The sequence below is a fragment of the Microtus oregoni genome, unplaced genomic scaffold (genome assembly GCF_018167655.1).
Source record: "Microtus oregoni isolate MIOR12 unplaced genomic scaffold, Mior012 000036F_ref0000092, whole genome shotgun sequence".
NCBI lineage: Eukaryota > Metazoa > Chordata > Mammalia > Rodentia > Cricetidae > Microtus > Microtus oregoni.
The window spans coordinates 26,419,099-26,436,595 of NW_024543095.1; the positions used below are offsets into that span (position 1 = coordinate 26,419,099).

The window sequence follows — 17,497 nt, forward strand, 5'->3', positions numbered from 1 at the left end:
TACATCTCACAGTCAACAGGAAGTGGTCTATGACACTGGGTGGTATGTTGAACATAGGAAACCTCCAAGCCTTCCCCCACAGTGACACATGTCCTCCAACAAGGCCATACTTACTCCAACAAAGCCACCCCTTCTAATAGTGCCACTCCCTTTGAGCTTATAGGGGCCAATTACATCCAAACTACCATAAGGGTACTCCACTGAAGATCACAGTGACCATAATCAAGCCTCTTTAGCCACCACAATGAAACGTGATTGTGCAAAGGACTTCATCTGTCCAGTTAGTTATTCAGAGATCTCAAAGAAGCTGGGTTATTCACAAAATATCTCTGGAAGATTCCATAGATAGACATGTCTAACTTTTAGATGGAAGAGACTTCAAGCATGTCACACATACCTAAAGATATTACCTCTATTGGTGTTTATGCTTATCCTGATGTTGGTATTAATATGGCCTCCAACAGACAGGCAGGGTAGACAGTGAAATCTCAGAATATGGCCAATCAATTCCATACTAAGCTAATATGGCATGGTGTTTTTGAAAGATCCGTAAGACTTTTTTGATATATAAAGAAATATATTGATTTCTTTTTTAAAAAAATAAGTTTATTTTTTATCTTTTTTATTTTATTTGTATTTTTACTTAAAAATAAAATTTCCTCCCCCTCCCTCTCCCTCTATCTCCTCCCCCCTCCCCCTCCCTCTATCTCCTCCCCCCTCCCTCTCCAGTCCAAAGAGCAGTCAGGGTTCCCTGCCCTGTGGAAGTCATTGATTTCATCTTATGGAACCACTATGGAAAACAGAATAATCTCATTTTAAAGATAGATGAAAGCAAAAGTAAGTTTAAGAAATGCCAGATCATAGCTTATAAAAAAAAAAGTAATATTAGTCCCAAAAAAACCCATCCACTGATTAAAACCTCTGCTTAGTTGTCACTGGTATATAACATACCTTTAGAGTGCACCACCGTAAGAAGAAAGTCAAAGTAAACCTATTACCGACTGGTAGTACCCACTCCTGTGCTTATGTGTTCTCTGGACTCAGGGTACAGCCTGTTTAGCTCACTCTATGCAAACCTGTAAGACTCCAGGTCCCACACAGAACTCAAAACCACAAAAGCTGGATTAATATACATTGTGGTGGCAAGTGGCAAACAAAAGACTGGGAAGCTGGTTTATGGGTCAGCTGGAGGGAAACTGGCTCAGGTACTGAACTCGAGGCTAGAGGATAACCAGAATGTTCCCTCCATAGTTCCTACGTGTCAGCTTCTTCCTTTGCAAAGACAAAGCAGCAGTGTGTGTGTGCATGTATGTGTGCATATGTATGTATTTAGGGGAGGACCTCATGCTAAAGCCACACCAGATTCTTCTAGCTTCTGGGAAGAAGAGGAAGAAAACTCTTTTCTCTCTCACTGTGTTTGAACATGGGAGAAATAATCTGATACCCTATATCACATGACAATTACTGGACATAGAGTAGACAGAGGAGCACTATCAAGAATGATATCTTAGAAACACATTGCCCTTGCTGGGCGGTGGTGGCACACACCTTTAATCCAAGCACTCAGAAGGCAGAGGCAGGCGGATCTCTGTGAGTTCAAGGCCAGCCTGGTCTAACAGAGCGAGTTCCAGGATAGCCAACATTACACAGAGAAATCCTGTCTTGAAAAAAAAAAAAAGAAATAAGAAACCTGTCTCTGGTTCCAGGATTCTGGCCATGAAGAAAAGACTGTTAGTAGAGAAGCAATAGATACTGGACAGACATTTAAAACTGCAATAAAACTCAACATGCTACTTGATTAATGGAAATGTACCATGAAGAAAAATGTCAGATAAAGCAAAAAAAAAATACGCATGAAGTCTTGACAATCAATTTTCACAGATATGATTGGCTGTGATAGGGAGCAAGGTACGGCAGAATTCATTTAGGTAATGTTTATTTTGCTTTTCCTAGAATGTAAATTTATCTATTTGGTATAGCAAAAAGAAAAGTTAATGCCAGGCATGGTGGTACGTGCCTTTAATCCCATCAGCACTTAGGAAACAGAGGCTGGCAGAACTCCGTGAGTTCAAGGTCAGCCTGTCTACATAATGAGTTCCAGGGCAGCTGGGACTGCATAGAGGCCTTGTATTAATACCTCCTGCCCCCTGGAAAAAAATGAAGAAACAAACAATAATGACTTGATTGCTGACCTAATGTGCGGTCATTCTAGCAGCTGTTGTTGTGTTTCCCCATGTGGAACTGCACCATTCCCAAGTGAGAAGAAAGAACAACACATTTATCTCTGTCAATCTGTAATTTTTATTATAACACTTAACAGGTTTTTAAAAATATGGCACTCTTTGAACAAGACTCTTGAGCCATCTATTCAGGCGTGGACAATGCTAGAAACATTCTTAGAAGCCCCTTGTCTTAAAGTAACAGACTGGAATGATAAGCAAGTGCATCTGAAGACATCTCCATATCAACAATAATATTTTCAAATGTTTCCTCTATCATAGACATATTTACTCTCATGGACCTTGTGCCTTCTGAGACAGGTTCTTCTTATCAGTGCTGGCAGCGGATGCTTTCAACCATTGAGCCAGTCAGAAAGGCAGTACTGCACAGGGAGTACTATTGGGGGAAGCCTGTCTTCCCCTTCACATACGGTACAGGTTAGCTGTGGCTATACTTGAGAAGTGAGTTTCAATGATACCCATCACCTGAAGCATGCATACATTCCTATCATTAGTAGCAGAAGAACGGTATATTCCAATGTGCAGACACCAGCTGTCCAGCCTGGCTTCAGGGTACCTAGGCTTTCACCCATCTGATCCTGAGGAAGCTTCTGAATTGACACTTCCTGGTAACTGTTTGGGACTGAGGCTACTTCGGAAGGAGCATCCCTTATAATCCCAAGCCACTCTGTTCATTCCCCAACACAAAGATTTGCTAACAACTCAGATCTGAGACCCTCCCATCTTTCCCGCTACACAGATAAGGCTAAAGTACTCTGCTAAGTGAACTCACTCAAGCAGATGAAATATCATTATTTTTTCCTGTAGAAAAAAGGCATTCACTGTATACGATCTTTGCTAAGCAGAATGGAGAGCCTAATGGGGAAATATCTTGGAAGATCATTTTTGTAAACACTGCTTCTATTGTGATTTAGGACTCATGATAAATTGCCCACAGTTTTTTGTTTTTTTTTTTGGCTTAGAAGATGTTGTATGAGTAAACACTGAGCCTCAATAACAGAAATAAAGTCTTCTGAATACAAAGTATAGCACAGTATCTAAAAATAGGAGAACTAGGCAAGTATGTCAGGAGGTTTCTAGTCCTCTTCCTGTAGTTAGCCTCAGCTGTTAGTGCACATAGGTAGATGGTTGGTTGTTTAAAGGCAACATCTGGTGGGATGCCAGCCCTGGTAGATCTATGCCTTGTTCTTTTCTCTGCTTACTTTCCCCAGAGACATTCCTCTTGGCCTTCTTGGGTGTCTATCTGGCTATAGGAAGTGTGCAGGGAAGGAGGATATTTTTAAAGAGCCAAGCAAAATCACCAAATCAGAGCTTTCTTTCAATACAAGAGGAAAGCAAAAGATATATAGTCATCCAAAAAGTATTCTGCCTAAGCCACAAATTCACATGAAAACTTTCTCTCAGGACTGTTACGTCACGGTTTAGTATATACAGCATGAAAGATGAACATCCTTTCAATGTGAGCACCAATGGCAAAAACAACCTTCTTAGTAATATGAAAGAAAACCACAGTGAAATGTTTCCCTATTGTTTTTTGTGGAAACATTAGAACACACTCAAGGGAACAGTCTACAGCTGCACGCACCCAGAAATACTAGAAGAAAACTAGTTGAAACTTCTGGTTAAATATATAATTTTGATTACTGACATCCTTTTAATTAAATCCTATGTGTTCAAAAGGAAATCTTAGCATCCTGGGACAAACGTCCTCTCCACATTTCAAGTTGAGATCTGCTGCATTGGCATGAGTTTTGGTGACACCTGGTGAAAGAAAGAAAGAAAAGTTCAAAGTTTACTCCACCACAGCATGTTCAAGTACGGTTCCAGTTTATTTTTAATTTAATTTTTTTTTAAATTAAGAAATAAAGACTGAAGGAAATAGTAAGTTTCAAACGTGGTCAACAGATACAGAGTAAAGACGTCCTACTTTATATAACTCAGGTGTTCATCAGCAAAGCAATGAGTGACTAACCAATTTAACTTAACATGCACTGCAAATGACATTGCAGAGATAGCGGGCTTTAAGGCGGTAGGAAATCACTCCCCCTCTCCACTTTGGCCCACGAAGCGCACAATGACTAATACAAGTATGGTCACAATGAAAAGCAATAGTGCAGAAGGTCAAACCAGTTACATTCCCACACGGTTGGGAGAGGGACTCATGAAGCCTACACACCTAGCTGAACAACTACTGGCAACTGATGGTTGTGAGGGGAAGGGGAGTCATTTTTCTTTGGAAGCGTGGCCCTTGGTGAGTAGTCCAAATTAATCATTATTTGATAAATATTTGGGACGAGCCTTCTTTCAAACTGTGAGCACAAGGGGGGAGAAGTGAACCTTGGTTGTGAACATATTGGGTCATGGTGTCACCAAGTAGGTACTCAGATGGCCAATGCACAAACAATTCTGTAAGCCAGTGATTGTAAGAGAAATGCAAAGGAAAGCCCTGAGAACTGGTGGTTAGAAGCCAAAGTGGAAGAGCATGGGAGTTCCTCACAGAATTAAAAATGGAGCTTGCATATGGCCCAGTCACCCTACTTCTGGGGATAGGTCCAAAACATTTAAGAATAGGATCTCAAAGAAATACTGTATACTAGGGTCTATAACTGCAATATTCACAGTGCCGAAGAGGTAGAGGTCACCCAAATGTCCAAGCACAGATGAACACTATAATGCCCTGAAAAAACTGGAGATGATAAAAAAATATAGAGGGCTATATTATGCTCATAGATTGGAAGAATAATATAGTTAAAATGTATACACTATTCAATGTAATCTATAGATCTAATGTGATTCTTTATTTAAAAAATGTGCATGAGTGTTTTCCCTGCATGTATATATGTGCATCATATGTGTGTAATGCCTGTGGAGGCGAGGAAGAAATCACTGGATCCCCTGAAACTGGAATTACAGACACTTGAAAGCCACCATGCGTGTGGGTGTAAGACTGAAGTTAGGTCCTACTCAAGAGCAGCAAGCTTTCTTAACCACTGAGCCATCTCTAGCTATGAAGTTCTTATTCAAAATACCAGTCTTCTTCATAGAACCAGAAGCAATACTATAATTTAAATGGAACCACAAAAATACTTGAATTGCCAAGGGCATTTTGATCTACAGGGCAAAGTAGGAAGCATTACAATATTTGAGTTAAAATACACTGCAAATCTATGAAAACTGAAATAGTGTGGTGATCTTACGTATTGTAAATCTATGGCAACTGAAACAGCATGGTGTTTTTATGAAAACAGACATAGATCTGGGGGAAAGGCTAAAGGCCAGTCATCTAAAGTCACTTGCTTTGGACAAACGCACTAACAATATTGCAAAACTGAAAACACTGAGGAAAGGCTAGGTTTCTTATACATGGTGCTGTGAGGCCTGGATGTCCATGGGGAAAACTGGATTAGACCCCCTCTTCCCCATCTGTCAATCACAAAATACAAGACTCTGAAACTATAAAACTACCAGAAGAAAACAAAAAAGAAGCTTCAGAGCAGAGGAACGAGCAAAGAGAGAAAAATGCACAATGGGCATAAGCCTCCATGCGCATCTTTCACAAAGGATTGACAACTAATACACCCATGACAAAAAGTCAATATCCAGAATTCATATGGAATCATATATGGAATCCAAACAACTCAACAGCAAAAACATTTCTCAATACAATTAAAAGTGGGCAACCTGGCTGGGTGTAGGGGGTACCACATCTTTAATCCTAGCATTCAGGAGGCAGAAGGAGGTAGATCACTGAATTCGAGGCCAGCTAGGTCTACAGAGTGAGTTTTATGCCAGCCAGGGCTATCACAGAAAAACCCTGTCTCAAAACAAGCACACATACAAACAAAAAAGTGGACAATAGATCTAAATAGACATGAAAGCAAAATATACAAAAAGCCAACAGGTTATATATAAAATTATTAATCATTAAAAAAAAATCAAAGCCACGATGAGATGCTAGTTCAACCCAGTAATATTAGCTATTATCAAAGAGACATAGATAAGTCCTAGGTCCTCCCCCCTCCGTCCATATCTAGGAAGGTGAACATCCAAACTGGCTAGGCTCCCACAAAGCCAGCACATTACGTAGGTTCAAAACCCCGTGCCATTGTCCTTGGGTTCTCATCAGCCCTCATTGTTCGCCATGCTCAGAGAGTCCAGGAGGACCTAGGACTTACCACAGGGCAGGGAACCCTGACTGCTCTTTGGGCTGGAGAGGGAGGGGGAGAGGAGTGGGGGGAGGGGGAGAAGGGTGGGAGGAGGGGGAGAAGGGTGGGAGGAGGGGGAGAAAAATGGGAGGCTGGGAGGAGGAGAAAATTTGGTTTTTTTTTTCTCCTTTTCTCAATAAAAAAAAAGTTTAGAAAAAAAAAGAGACATAGATAAGCCAAAAGGTTATATATAAAATTATTAATCATTAAAAAAAAAATCAAAGCCACGGTGAGATGCTAGTTCAACCCAGTTAGGTTAGCTATTATCAAAGAAACAGAGATATTATTGCTCTTGGTCTTTCTGCTAAGACCAAATGTAAAATCACAAAGGAGCAAGTGCTGGCAAGGATAAGGCAGGGACATTTGATAGGAACAGGATAGCAAAGTCATTGTACATCACTGAACATCAGTATAAGATTTTCTCAGAAATTAAAAATGGAATCAGCATATGATCTAGCAATCTAACTACAAGGATGATAAGACCATTACAGCAATGATACAACTACATTCCCTATTCATAAGGGCCAAGAAAGAGAAGCAATCTGTTTGCCTACCACCTAATGAACTGATATAGAAAATGGTATTCATGCATGACAGAATACTATTAATAAAAAAATGAATGACTGAATTTTATGGCAACACCCATGAAACTGGAAGTCAATGTTTTAAATTAAATAAGCAAGGCAGCACATTAAAATGAGTATTGCATGATCTCACTTGCATGTAGAAAAGAGAAAGTAGGAAGTCACAGGAGGTCCCAGTAGAATGGTGGCTCCCAGAGGTTGGGAGGAGAAGGGAAAGAGGGATGAGCTAGAGTGACTGCTGAGTACCGAGTAATTGTTAGAACATGTGATATGATGCTGTGCACTGGCGTGACGGCCTGTATTTATAACAGCAGTGTGCACGGATGTCCTGACACTGGTGGAAAGGATTTTAAATGTTTCCATCACAAAGAAATACTTGAGGATAGGAATGTTGATCCTGACTTGTATGCAATGCATACACAAGTTAAAACATCAAAATATACCTCTTAAATGAATTTCCATATCAGTAATGGTAAAAGCAAGGGATGATAGAGAAATACAAGAAGGACCATGGGGACATTTTCAAACCTACGAAGATAGGACAACTAGCAAGGTAGTACACTCACCCGCCCCCCATCTGAGTATATAACAAAAACAGCCAATTTCTTTCTGAATCACCCACATGAATGACAAATAGCTAGATAATGAGGGTCTTGTGCTGTGTATTCATTTGCAGCAGAAACTGAAATTTCTGCAGATCTCTGAAGGTGTTACCTGACACAGGTGTTATTCCACACAGGGAAAACAAAACAAGAAACAAGAACGGCTGATCAAGCACTGTTTGCTTGTTTCACTGGAGAAAGAAATCCTAAAGAGTTCAAGTAGAAACAAATCCCCTTCCTTCCCCTGAGGTGACGAGAAAGCTAATTAAAATTTGCTTTTCAAGCAAGGTATTGCTGGGAGACTGCTTTTTTTCCAAAGGGAAATTCAGAAAAGGTTAGTAAACAAAAGACCACGGTACAGTACCAGGAGTAGTTACTATGTACACAATGAATTATACAACAAAGGCCTTTCAAGGAAATTTGCTATGCACTTGTAGGTACAAACAAACCTGTGTGCACAGGAAGTTAAATATGAAATCTATGAACATCGTATCAAACAATGTTTGTTAAATGCATTTTTTAACTTTATCTCATTATATTTCACTATAATTAGTAAATGGGTTCTGTCACTTACTGTTTTAGAGACATATATATTCCATTTACTTTGGTTAACTTTAAGTTAATTGCATCTATCTGTCAACCCTAACAGGAAGGTGACTGAAGATTTATAATAAGCACCTCTAACACACACACACACACACACACACACACAATAAATAAATAAATAAATAAAATTTTAAAGTATAAATAAATAAGTGTAACAACAAAAATTTTAATAGAAATCCTCCCTTTAGATTTACTGGGTTTCTCACTCCTGAGTTTTCTGTACACTATTTTCCTGCACTTGTTACATTCTAATATAGCGGATGGGCATAAAGACGCAGAGGTGACGCAAGGGAAACGCCCTCGTCAGGTGGGTGAAAGAGTGAGCAATTCTTACTTTTCCACAAGCGGCTCACATCATGATTAGCCCAACATGACAAAGAACAGATGATTCCCAGGACTTCATGCAGGGCAGATGACTGGGAGCTTGTCCTCTGTCTCTGGTAGCTCCTGGGGTCCTCCTGCTCCCATCCCACACCCGGCAGCCCTGGCCTAACTCACACACTGACTATTCTAGCAGCTCTCACAGGAGGCTCCCTTTCCTATTCCTGCTCAGATCAGCCCCTTAGATGCTCAGAAACGGATGGTTAGTGTCCCAAAACCATTTCCTCATGCAGGCTGTGATCCCATGCAAGAGGCTGGCGCTGTGCACGGAAACACTTACCGCGAAGTCACAGCCGGTGCTCTTCTTTATGTCGTCGACAGTCAGGCCTTCCCAGAGCTCAATCAGTGTCAGCCCGTTCTTCTTGTCCACATCAAACACAGCCTGAGGAAGTCAAGAAAATGACAATGACCACTTTCGTCATGAAAATTGTCACACAAAGATAGATGGGCGTTCAAGTTCCTAGAAGAGAGAAAAGATCCATGACCAAAGACTGAAAAGCAACAATGAAAAAATGTCCACTATAACTATTGTAAATGATACCAGATCCTTAACCAGTCATTATTTGGTGACTACATTGGCATCTTCTGGCATTGTAATAAGTTTTGAGTTTTGTTTTTTTAAGCTGTCTTCCATTTGTTAGCTCTAACACATTGACCAGAGAGGTGAGCAACAATCTGAAGAGGGAAAGGAATGAACAGAGAGGGAATGAGACAGGGTAGAGCTGGAAAGAGAAAGGATAAGGATGTTGGGAAAATGCTGCTTGGTAAACAATTGTAGGAAACAAAAGGAGACACTGTGGTACCCAAGAGTAATTATAAACTAAAAGCTTCCCTGGCCCTGAAAGGCTAGCCAGCCTAACTAAGTAGCTGTTCAAATTCTTTCTGGTAAAGCTCTTCAACCTTTCAATTCCCAAGGAAAGACATGGGACCCAAAAGGAGGGCATGAGAACCCACAGCCTTTTGGCGAGCAGTTCTAATGGCTGTGGTAGTGTCTAAGGCAGACAGGAATGCCGACCCCCGCCTGAACAATAATCCATCTCCAACATCACAGCCATTGTACCAGCTCGTGATGGTACCACCATAGCATCACCTGACTCGGGAAAGGACTACAAAGCCTTTATCACAGCTTTCTATTTGAGACTTCTTCAGAAGTCTTCTGAGATGGTTTCTGGGCCATCTCGTTCTAGGGTATTTACTTCTTGGGGAATATTATGTGCTGGTAATAACAAGGAAAAAAAAACAAAAAACAAAAAACAAGCTTTAACTATGAGACCCAAATGCTTCTCCGGGGCTTCAAACCTTGCTCTACAAGGTCTCTGTGCAGCAACATGGCTTCCTCTGTCAGCTCTCATAGGGAGTTTCCTTTCTTAGACTTAAAGGTTATGTTTCCCAGGTTTTCTTCCATGGACTTAAATTTATCTATTATTTGTAGTCTTCTGTCTTTACATTCAAACACCTTTGATGTCAAACCCTAAACTGTCATGCTTAAATACAGCACAAGCAAGAAGGGAACGCGCAGGGGGAAGAACAGTGACTTTTGAGCTGTCTTGTCACACACACAGCTCAAAACCTCGCAGCTAAGTGGTCTGGGGAACTTGTCTTTACAAATGTGATCAGTTTTTTTTTTTAAATTTATTTATTTATTAAGGATTTCTGCCTCCTCCCCGCATTTCCCTCCCCCTCCCCTATTCAAGTCCCCCTCCCTCATCTGTGGGAAGTCCAAGGACTGCCCATCTCCATCCAGGTTTAGTAAGGTGAGCATCCAAACTGTCTAGGCTCCCCCAAAGCCAGTACGTGCAGTAGGATAAAAAACCCATTGCCGTTGTTCTTGAGTTCTCAGTAGTCCTCATTGTCTGCTACACATGGGCACAGGAGACCACTTCCTATGTATAACCCCAGCAGCACAGACATTAAGGCCCTCATTGAATAAATGGGACCTCCTGAGACTGAGAAGCTTCTGTAAAGCAAAGGACACTGTCACTAAGACAAAAAGGCAACCCCACTGACTGGGAGAAGATCTTCACCAATCCCGCAACTGACAAAGGTCTGATCTCCAAAATATATAAAGAACTCAAGAAACTAGACCGCAAAAGGCTAATCAACCCAATTATAAAATGTGATCAGTTTTTGTGAGCACACAAAAGCCTCCCTGAGGCTGTGGTACAGGACACATATAGGAAGATAATACATTCTCTGCAACATGTCTGGGCCACAGTATAGGTGTGGTATTACTCCTTCGCAGAGTGCCTAAGCCAAGGCAAAGGCCTAAGATAATCACTGTCTCCAGCCGGTTTATATTTTCCCTCCAGTGGGAACAGCACAGGACAAGGGATGCTTCCTTTCCTTGTTTGTTTGACAACACGGCTGATTCTACTGAAACGATGATTTAAGAGGAATTAGGTTTCATCTGGTGGTCTAAGGCGCAAACAAAAGTTTGATAAAAATGGAGAGGAAAATCTAAAAGTTAAATTGTTAACAGCTAATCAAAAATGATACTGAAACTACCTTGTCTTACAGGTAAGTAATTTAATTACATTATTACTGCCATAAAGGCTACGTTATGGATCCGATAGTTAATTACAGCCAGGTGCTGATGAGGAAGCTAACTTTTATAACCCAATCCATACAACAGGGAACAATTATAATTGCTTTCAAAGGGCAACCTAATGGAATTTTCCTCAGTGCTGATTATGGAATTCTGGTTCCTTAACTGCCATTGCCTTTAATAGCACTGCACCCTCATCCACTCATCCAGCAGTGTCTATGGAGCACTGCATCCTCACCCACTCATCCAGCAGTGTCTATGGAGCACTGCACCCTCACCCACTCATCCAGCAGTGTCTATGGAGCACTGCATCCTCATCCACTCATCCAGCATCCACAAAGGAGCACTGCATCCTCATCCACTCATCCAGCAGTGTCTATGGAGCACTGCACCCTCATCCACCCTCATCCAGCAGTGTCTATGGAGCACTGCATCCTCATCCACTCATCCAGCAGTGTCTATGGAGCACTGCACCCTCATCTACTCATCCAGCAGTGTCTATGGAGCACTGCATCCTCATCCACTCATCCAGCAGTGTCTATGGACACTGCACCCTCATCCACTCATCCAGCAGTGTCTATGGACACTGCATCCTCATCCACTCATCCAGCAGTGTCTATGGAGCACTGCATCCTCATCCACTCATCCAGCATCCACAAAGGAGCACCTGCTCTGCATGACTCACAGAGGTAAACATTCAGCTTCCTTCCCTGAGATGCCAAAGATTGAGATTAGCTGCCTTGACTTTCCTTTCCAACAGCATCACTTGCAGTTCATGCTGATTGTGGCCACATGCTTACTCCAGTAGTGACTGCACTTTTGAACTCAAATCTCCCTTTGTCTTTTTTTAAATCCCCGGAACATAAAATTGAAGGTGTCAAACTAAACCTCTAAACCTCTTTCTTTCCTGCCCCCTACTCTTCTCCCTCTTCCTCCTTTTTCATCTTTGCCGGGACACAGCAGCTCAGACATTCTCTCTTGTTAGAAAATGCAGGCCTCTCCTTCCTCACCAGCTGTGTCCTACCCATCAAATCAGGTGAGTCCAATCTCCCAAATCTCTCTAGACTATCTCTCTGGGTTGTGATTTGGGACCTTTTGCATTTTTTACCTAGACCACTGGTGGACCCTTTCAATTAGATTTCTCTTCCTCTTTGTCTATTAGAAAAAACAAAAGTTATACTGTTCTGACTAGTGAAAAATAGTTTCCTAACTAATGTAAAGATCACTGAAGGGTTCCCCATCCCTCTCCTGACAAGAAACACATTTTTAGGAGAGCATCCATATCCCTCCCTGAGCTGATCCCTCACTGGATTTTCTTCTGTAGTTCAGAATACAGCTGCCCTCTTGTGCTAAGCTATCCCATTTGCAGGTTCTTCAACAGACGGGGCTTTCTTCCCTCCTCTGAGACTTTGTATGAGTTTCTCCTTTACCTTCTTTGATTTTCTTTTCAATCATAAAACTCCAATTTGTCTTTCAAGACTCACTGTCCAACCTATCAGTTTCCTCAGCAGGATAAGTATGACACTTTTGTTTAAGGAGATGATCGAGTTCAAGTTAGTTACCACGCTAAGCGTCACAGGAGCAGCAATGAAGGAAACAGGCAGAGGTTAGAGGTCATTTCAATACTTAGCTGTCAGTGCTAAGTTAGGCTAAGTGAAAAGATGCAGGGAAGTACTCTCAAGGCATGTAGGGAGGGAGAAGAGATACTTGACAGAGAAACAGAGAGATGCATGCCTGAGACAGAAGGCAAACAGGAAGCAGTGGATGGATGGATGGATGGATGGATGGATGGATGGCTGCATGGATGCATGGATGAAGCATTCCAGGGAGGGGTGGAGAATGTGTAGCCCCAGAAGCTTGTGGTCCAGGGAGAATGCAACAAAGTTCCTAGAATTTTAATACTGCTGAGGCAGAAGAGTCTTAAGTCAGAAAGACGTCAACTATAAAAGGTGTGACTTGGAAAATGTCATGTATGATGCCACCCAATAACAGTCCTTGGTACTGCTACCAGTTCCTAGCATGGCATCTGGTATGCATCACACTGTGATTTCTAAGGAGTCTGTTATTCTGGCTGCTGGAGATGCTGGATGCCTGCTGTCTAATGCTATGGAATGTGTCTTTCAATGAATGATGATAACCTCCTCCTTCTTTTTGTAATTGTTAGAAACAGTCTGGTTCAGAAAAGGTCTTCCAAAGAGTAGTTTACCAAATGAAAGAAACAATAAGAACCAAAAAAATAAGTATAAAAGAGGCTCGAAATGGCATTAAGCTTTAGCACCCATGAAAGTTATATTAGGGACATGCAAGTATCAGATGGAAAGAGCTACAGTGAATGGTGGGGACAGTGGGCCACTATGAGGATGCTATTGCTGTGCACTAAGAGGGTGAGAAGCCCCTTTGTGATGCAGGTGGAAACTGTAGCTAGGCTTCCAGGATGGGGGAAATAGAAGAGAGCAGAAGGAGGAGTAGAAGGCTCTGTAGGGAGAAGACCTGGAAGGCCAAGGGCAGGGGAGTAGGGAAAAGATTTACGAGGGAAGGGGGAGGGGGCATCCAATTAGGGACCAATGCTGGAAGATTTCTGGTAAGCATTACTATGGTATTAAAGACATTGGAATTGAAGATGACTCCATCTTAACTGCCAAGCAATGGCTTTTCTCAACAGGCCCTGTCGATAGCTTAGAGAGATTCAGGAATAACAATGACTTTGATGCACTTGCTCTCCATACAGCACATTTATGGAATTCCACACAGTCTCAGGAATACCCGAGCAGATGGAACCTTCCTTTGAAAGCGCAGCTTCTGGGGAGTGTTATATATGTAACCTACTATAGAGCATGCCTTGGGATGTTTCTTCCCAACCTGTAAAGAAGCTAGGGATCCAGACACTGTAACATACGACTGTCATACAGCTCTGGCGGCATCACTGAGAAGGGGGAGAAAACCCAAACAGGCAATTCTGTCCCATGGCTTCATCAAGAAAAACTCCTTCCCAGATGATTTTCAGGGCCCATGCCATTCTCACATCCCAAGTTCCAATCTGGGAGAAGAACCTGGCTGTGGACAGCTGTCTGGAATACTTCTCCGAAACGAGCAGTCTTTAACTGTATAACTGGCCAAAGGTTTCCATTTATGAAACAAAATGCAGAGGCATGGAAGTGGTGGGTATGTCAGAGAAAGGCCAGAAACCATGGAAGAAACAGGATGTATGTCTTGAGCCATTGTGGTTCTATCCTGCAACTTATACCCAAGTGACTCAAACTCAGTTGTGGGTGAATTTCCTAAAATAAAAACCCAACAGTTTATTCTTGTGATTTTCGTCAGACAAGAAAGAAAGAGAGGAAAGGTAAGGTACACTCCAAACTTTACATATACCACACATCTTCCTATCTTAAGCATCCAAATTTAAGGACCAATAAAGCTCTCGTCTGTCTGGAGCGAACTGAAAGCTACGCAGGATAAGAGTTCCACTTCGTGTGTACAATTCCTGAGAATTGTATTATAAGCAAGCCTACATTTAGAGACATTCATTTTCCCATTCCCCCCTTCTGCAAACTAAATCTTCCAGCTACTGATGTAAGATGGTTTTAGACTGTAATTGTTAAAACGCCTCACTTGTGCCTCTAAATAAAATAAGGAGGGAGCTGATGTGCGCGGAACCAGACGCAGGAAGGTCCTTTACCTTTTCTGTGATGATGCGGTTGACACATTGCTTGCCCGTCAGCGGTAACGTACACTTCTCCATGATCTTATGTGCATTTCCCTGTTTTAAAGAACAACAAGAAAACATCAACAATACTATTCAGAGGGTAAGTCCTGCTTAGAATCGGTGTGACTATGGGAAAACCAGAAATGATCAGAGACATTGACTTTTAAGTATAGACTATTTCTAAGCCTTTGCAAAGTCAAGCTCTCCTCTCTCTCAAGTCAGTTTCCACGCCTGGAATAACACAGGGAGGACCCCTACAAGTAACCAAATGCATAAGAGATTTATTGGGGAGCCCTGTTCCACATGTGAGTACTCCCAAGCCTCAGTTCTTGTACTCCCTAATGTGCAGTTCCAACTCTCATATTCTCATTTTTCTCTCCCAAAGAATGGCCCCTTAAAAAACATCTGTACTTACTTGCCAAGAGTAGGAAGTATACATGGAAAAGGAACCTGAAACCCAGTCTCCTTCTCAAACAGACTTAATCTTACTTGTTAAAAAAGTAACAGATGCACAGAAAATAGCAATGCCTTGCTTCCATTTTCAATAGGAAAACACCTCAATTTTCTTCCATATTTTCATGCATTTTCTCCTACATTGAAAACATTATATTTAGCATGCTATTTATCCCTTGCTATCAATTTAGAGATTATCTACTCACTTATTTTTTATGGTACATGAGCACTTAACTCTCTTACAAGTTCCATTTGCAGCCCCAAAGTCCCCACCATCATTTTCAGTCCTCCCAGTCACAATTTGTTGCTAATTTCAACCATCAGAATTGATTTTACTCTTACCTAATGCCCATGCAAAACAGACCACTGCTTGGCCAGTATGCTATATTCTCTTTCTCTTGTGACCATATTTGTTCCTTGAGATGGAGCTCTAGTTTGCTTATTAATAAAACACATAACCTAGTTTAAATGAACTTTCTCTTGTTGACATTTCTTTTACTCACAATTCCCTTTCTTCAAACATAAAACAGAAGAGAGACTGAGTAAAAGTCAGGTTTTACCCAGTAACTCCCTTCCCCAGACCCATCCTAACCCCAAACATAGAAATGGTTTCCCAGATGCTTCTGAGAAGCCCAGCTGAAATATCAGCTCTGACTTCTTCCAGTGATGATTCAACTCCCTTTTACTAATACTATAAAGCACTGGGAACATAATAAACATCTCCTTTGAGGTTGAAGGCTGGCCTAGCACACTGCAGGTCTTGTCTTGAAAACATTAAAATGTCCCTGCTTTCTTTTGGATCTAAACACACCAAATACAATGATGTCACTACCATCATCAGCCATCTGCCTGTTTTGCTTGCTCAAACATCCATCTAAGAATTCGCTCAGATATCTCCCCAGACTGGTGTCAAACCAACTACATGTTTAGAGGCAATGAATTTCAGTTAACAGGATCTAATTACGATTTTACTCTTTGTAGTAACTTGTCAACCTTGCAATGCACCTGTAGTTAAAAAGGTTTCGGTACATGTAAAGCAGTGTAAGGCATAAGAGGTTTTCTAAGGTTTCTGAATAGATGGATGGATGGATGGATGGGTGGGTGGGTGGGTGGGTGGATGGATGGATGCCGGATGAAAGGATGGATGATGGATGGATAAATGGATGAATGATGGATGGATGGACTATAAATGGGTGAATGATGGATGGATGATGGATGGATGGATGGATGGATGGATGGATGATGGATGGGTGAATGATGGATGGATGGATGGATGGATTGTTTTTTTAAAAGACAAACTCTATAGCCTTAACTTAGTCAAAATTAGTGTTGACTACATATTAAGTAGCTAAATATTACGCCTTCAAAACCAAGTTGTTTCTAGATTTGCTATGTGAGAAAATATTTACAGATGTAGACCGAGAACCTCGCCTTCACTTCTCTTCCGCTATCACCTCCCGTGTGAGATTTCACATCCTGCATGTCACGGAAGCTAAATTTAACAGCTGAAATTAGGGGACAAACACTGGACTTCTATAGCCGTCAGGTTTTCTTACATTTAATACAGCTCAGATAAGACATGACACAACGCATTGTGACTTCACACAAAGTGAGAAGTCCATAGGCCTCTAAGGGCCACTTCCTGCTGGGACCTCACTTGGTTCTCATTATTTGAGAAAGAGCCGCACTCGGAGTGAAGGGCAGCCTTGGGGATTTTAATGAACAAGCAACTTTGTTTCAGGAGAAATGATGACTTTCAACTGACAGTGTTAATGGTGCCCTATCAACAGAGACCTCTATAAACTATTTTCTACATGAATAACATAGCATAGATAGGAAAGGTGTGGACTTCGCACCAAAAAAACTTTTGAACAAAACCTGATCCTTCACGTTATCTGTGTCAGATCAGTGTGTTCATACTTTCTTGCCAGCCTCATGTTACAGTATTATTAGATTTAAACGAAATCCAGCCATCCAACATTAGTAAGAATAAATGTTAACTGCAATTGTTTATACAATTTATAATTAAAATTCATATAACCTACCAATAATTTCATTATGAGCTTGTAAGTCCCTACATGAAGTCTGACACAGAAACAGACAAAAAAAAATGGCCTAAATTAATTTCCTGAGACCCGCAGAACCCAATGAAAAATGGTACCTATTTGGGGACAA

At 41.4% G+C, this 17,497-nt stretch overlaps 1 protein-coding gene across 1 annotated transcript in view; it reads right to left on the reverse strand.

Annotated features, from left to right (window-relative positions):
• Window positions 1–3,162: 3,162 nt before the first annotated feature.
• Window positions 3,163–17,497, reverse strand: part of Oxct1 (3-oxoacid CoA-transferase 1) — a 116,506-nt gene continuing 102,171 nt past the window's right edge. The window contains exons 15-17 of the mRNA XM_041631158.1: window positions 14,843–14,923; window positions 8,899–9,000; window positions 3,163–4,001 (exon numbers count right to left, since the gene is read on the reverse strand). Coding sequence (XP_041487092.1) covers window positions 3,960–4,001; window positions 8,899–9,000; window positions 14,843–14,923 — 225 coding nt within the window. The 3' untranslated portion in view covers window positions 3,163–3,959. The remainder of the gene's footprint in view (window positions 4,002–8,898; window positions 9,001–14,842; window positions 14,924–17,497) is intronic.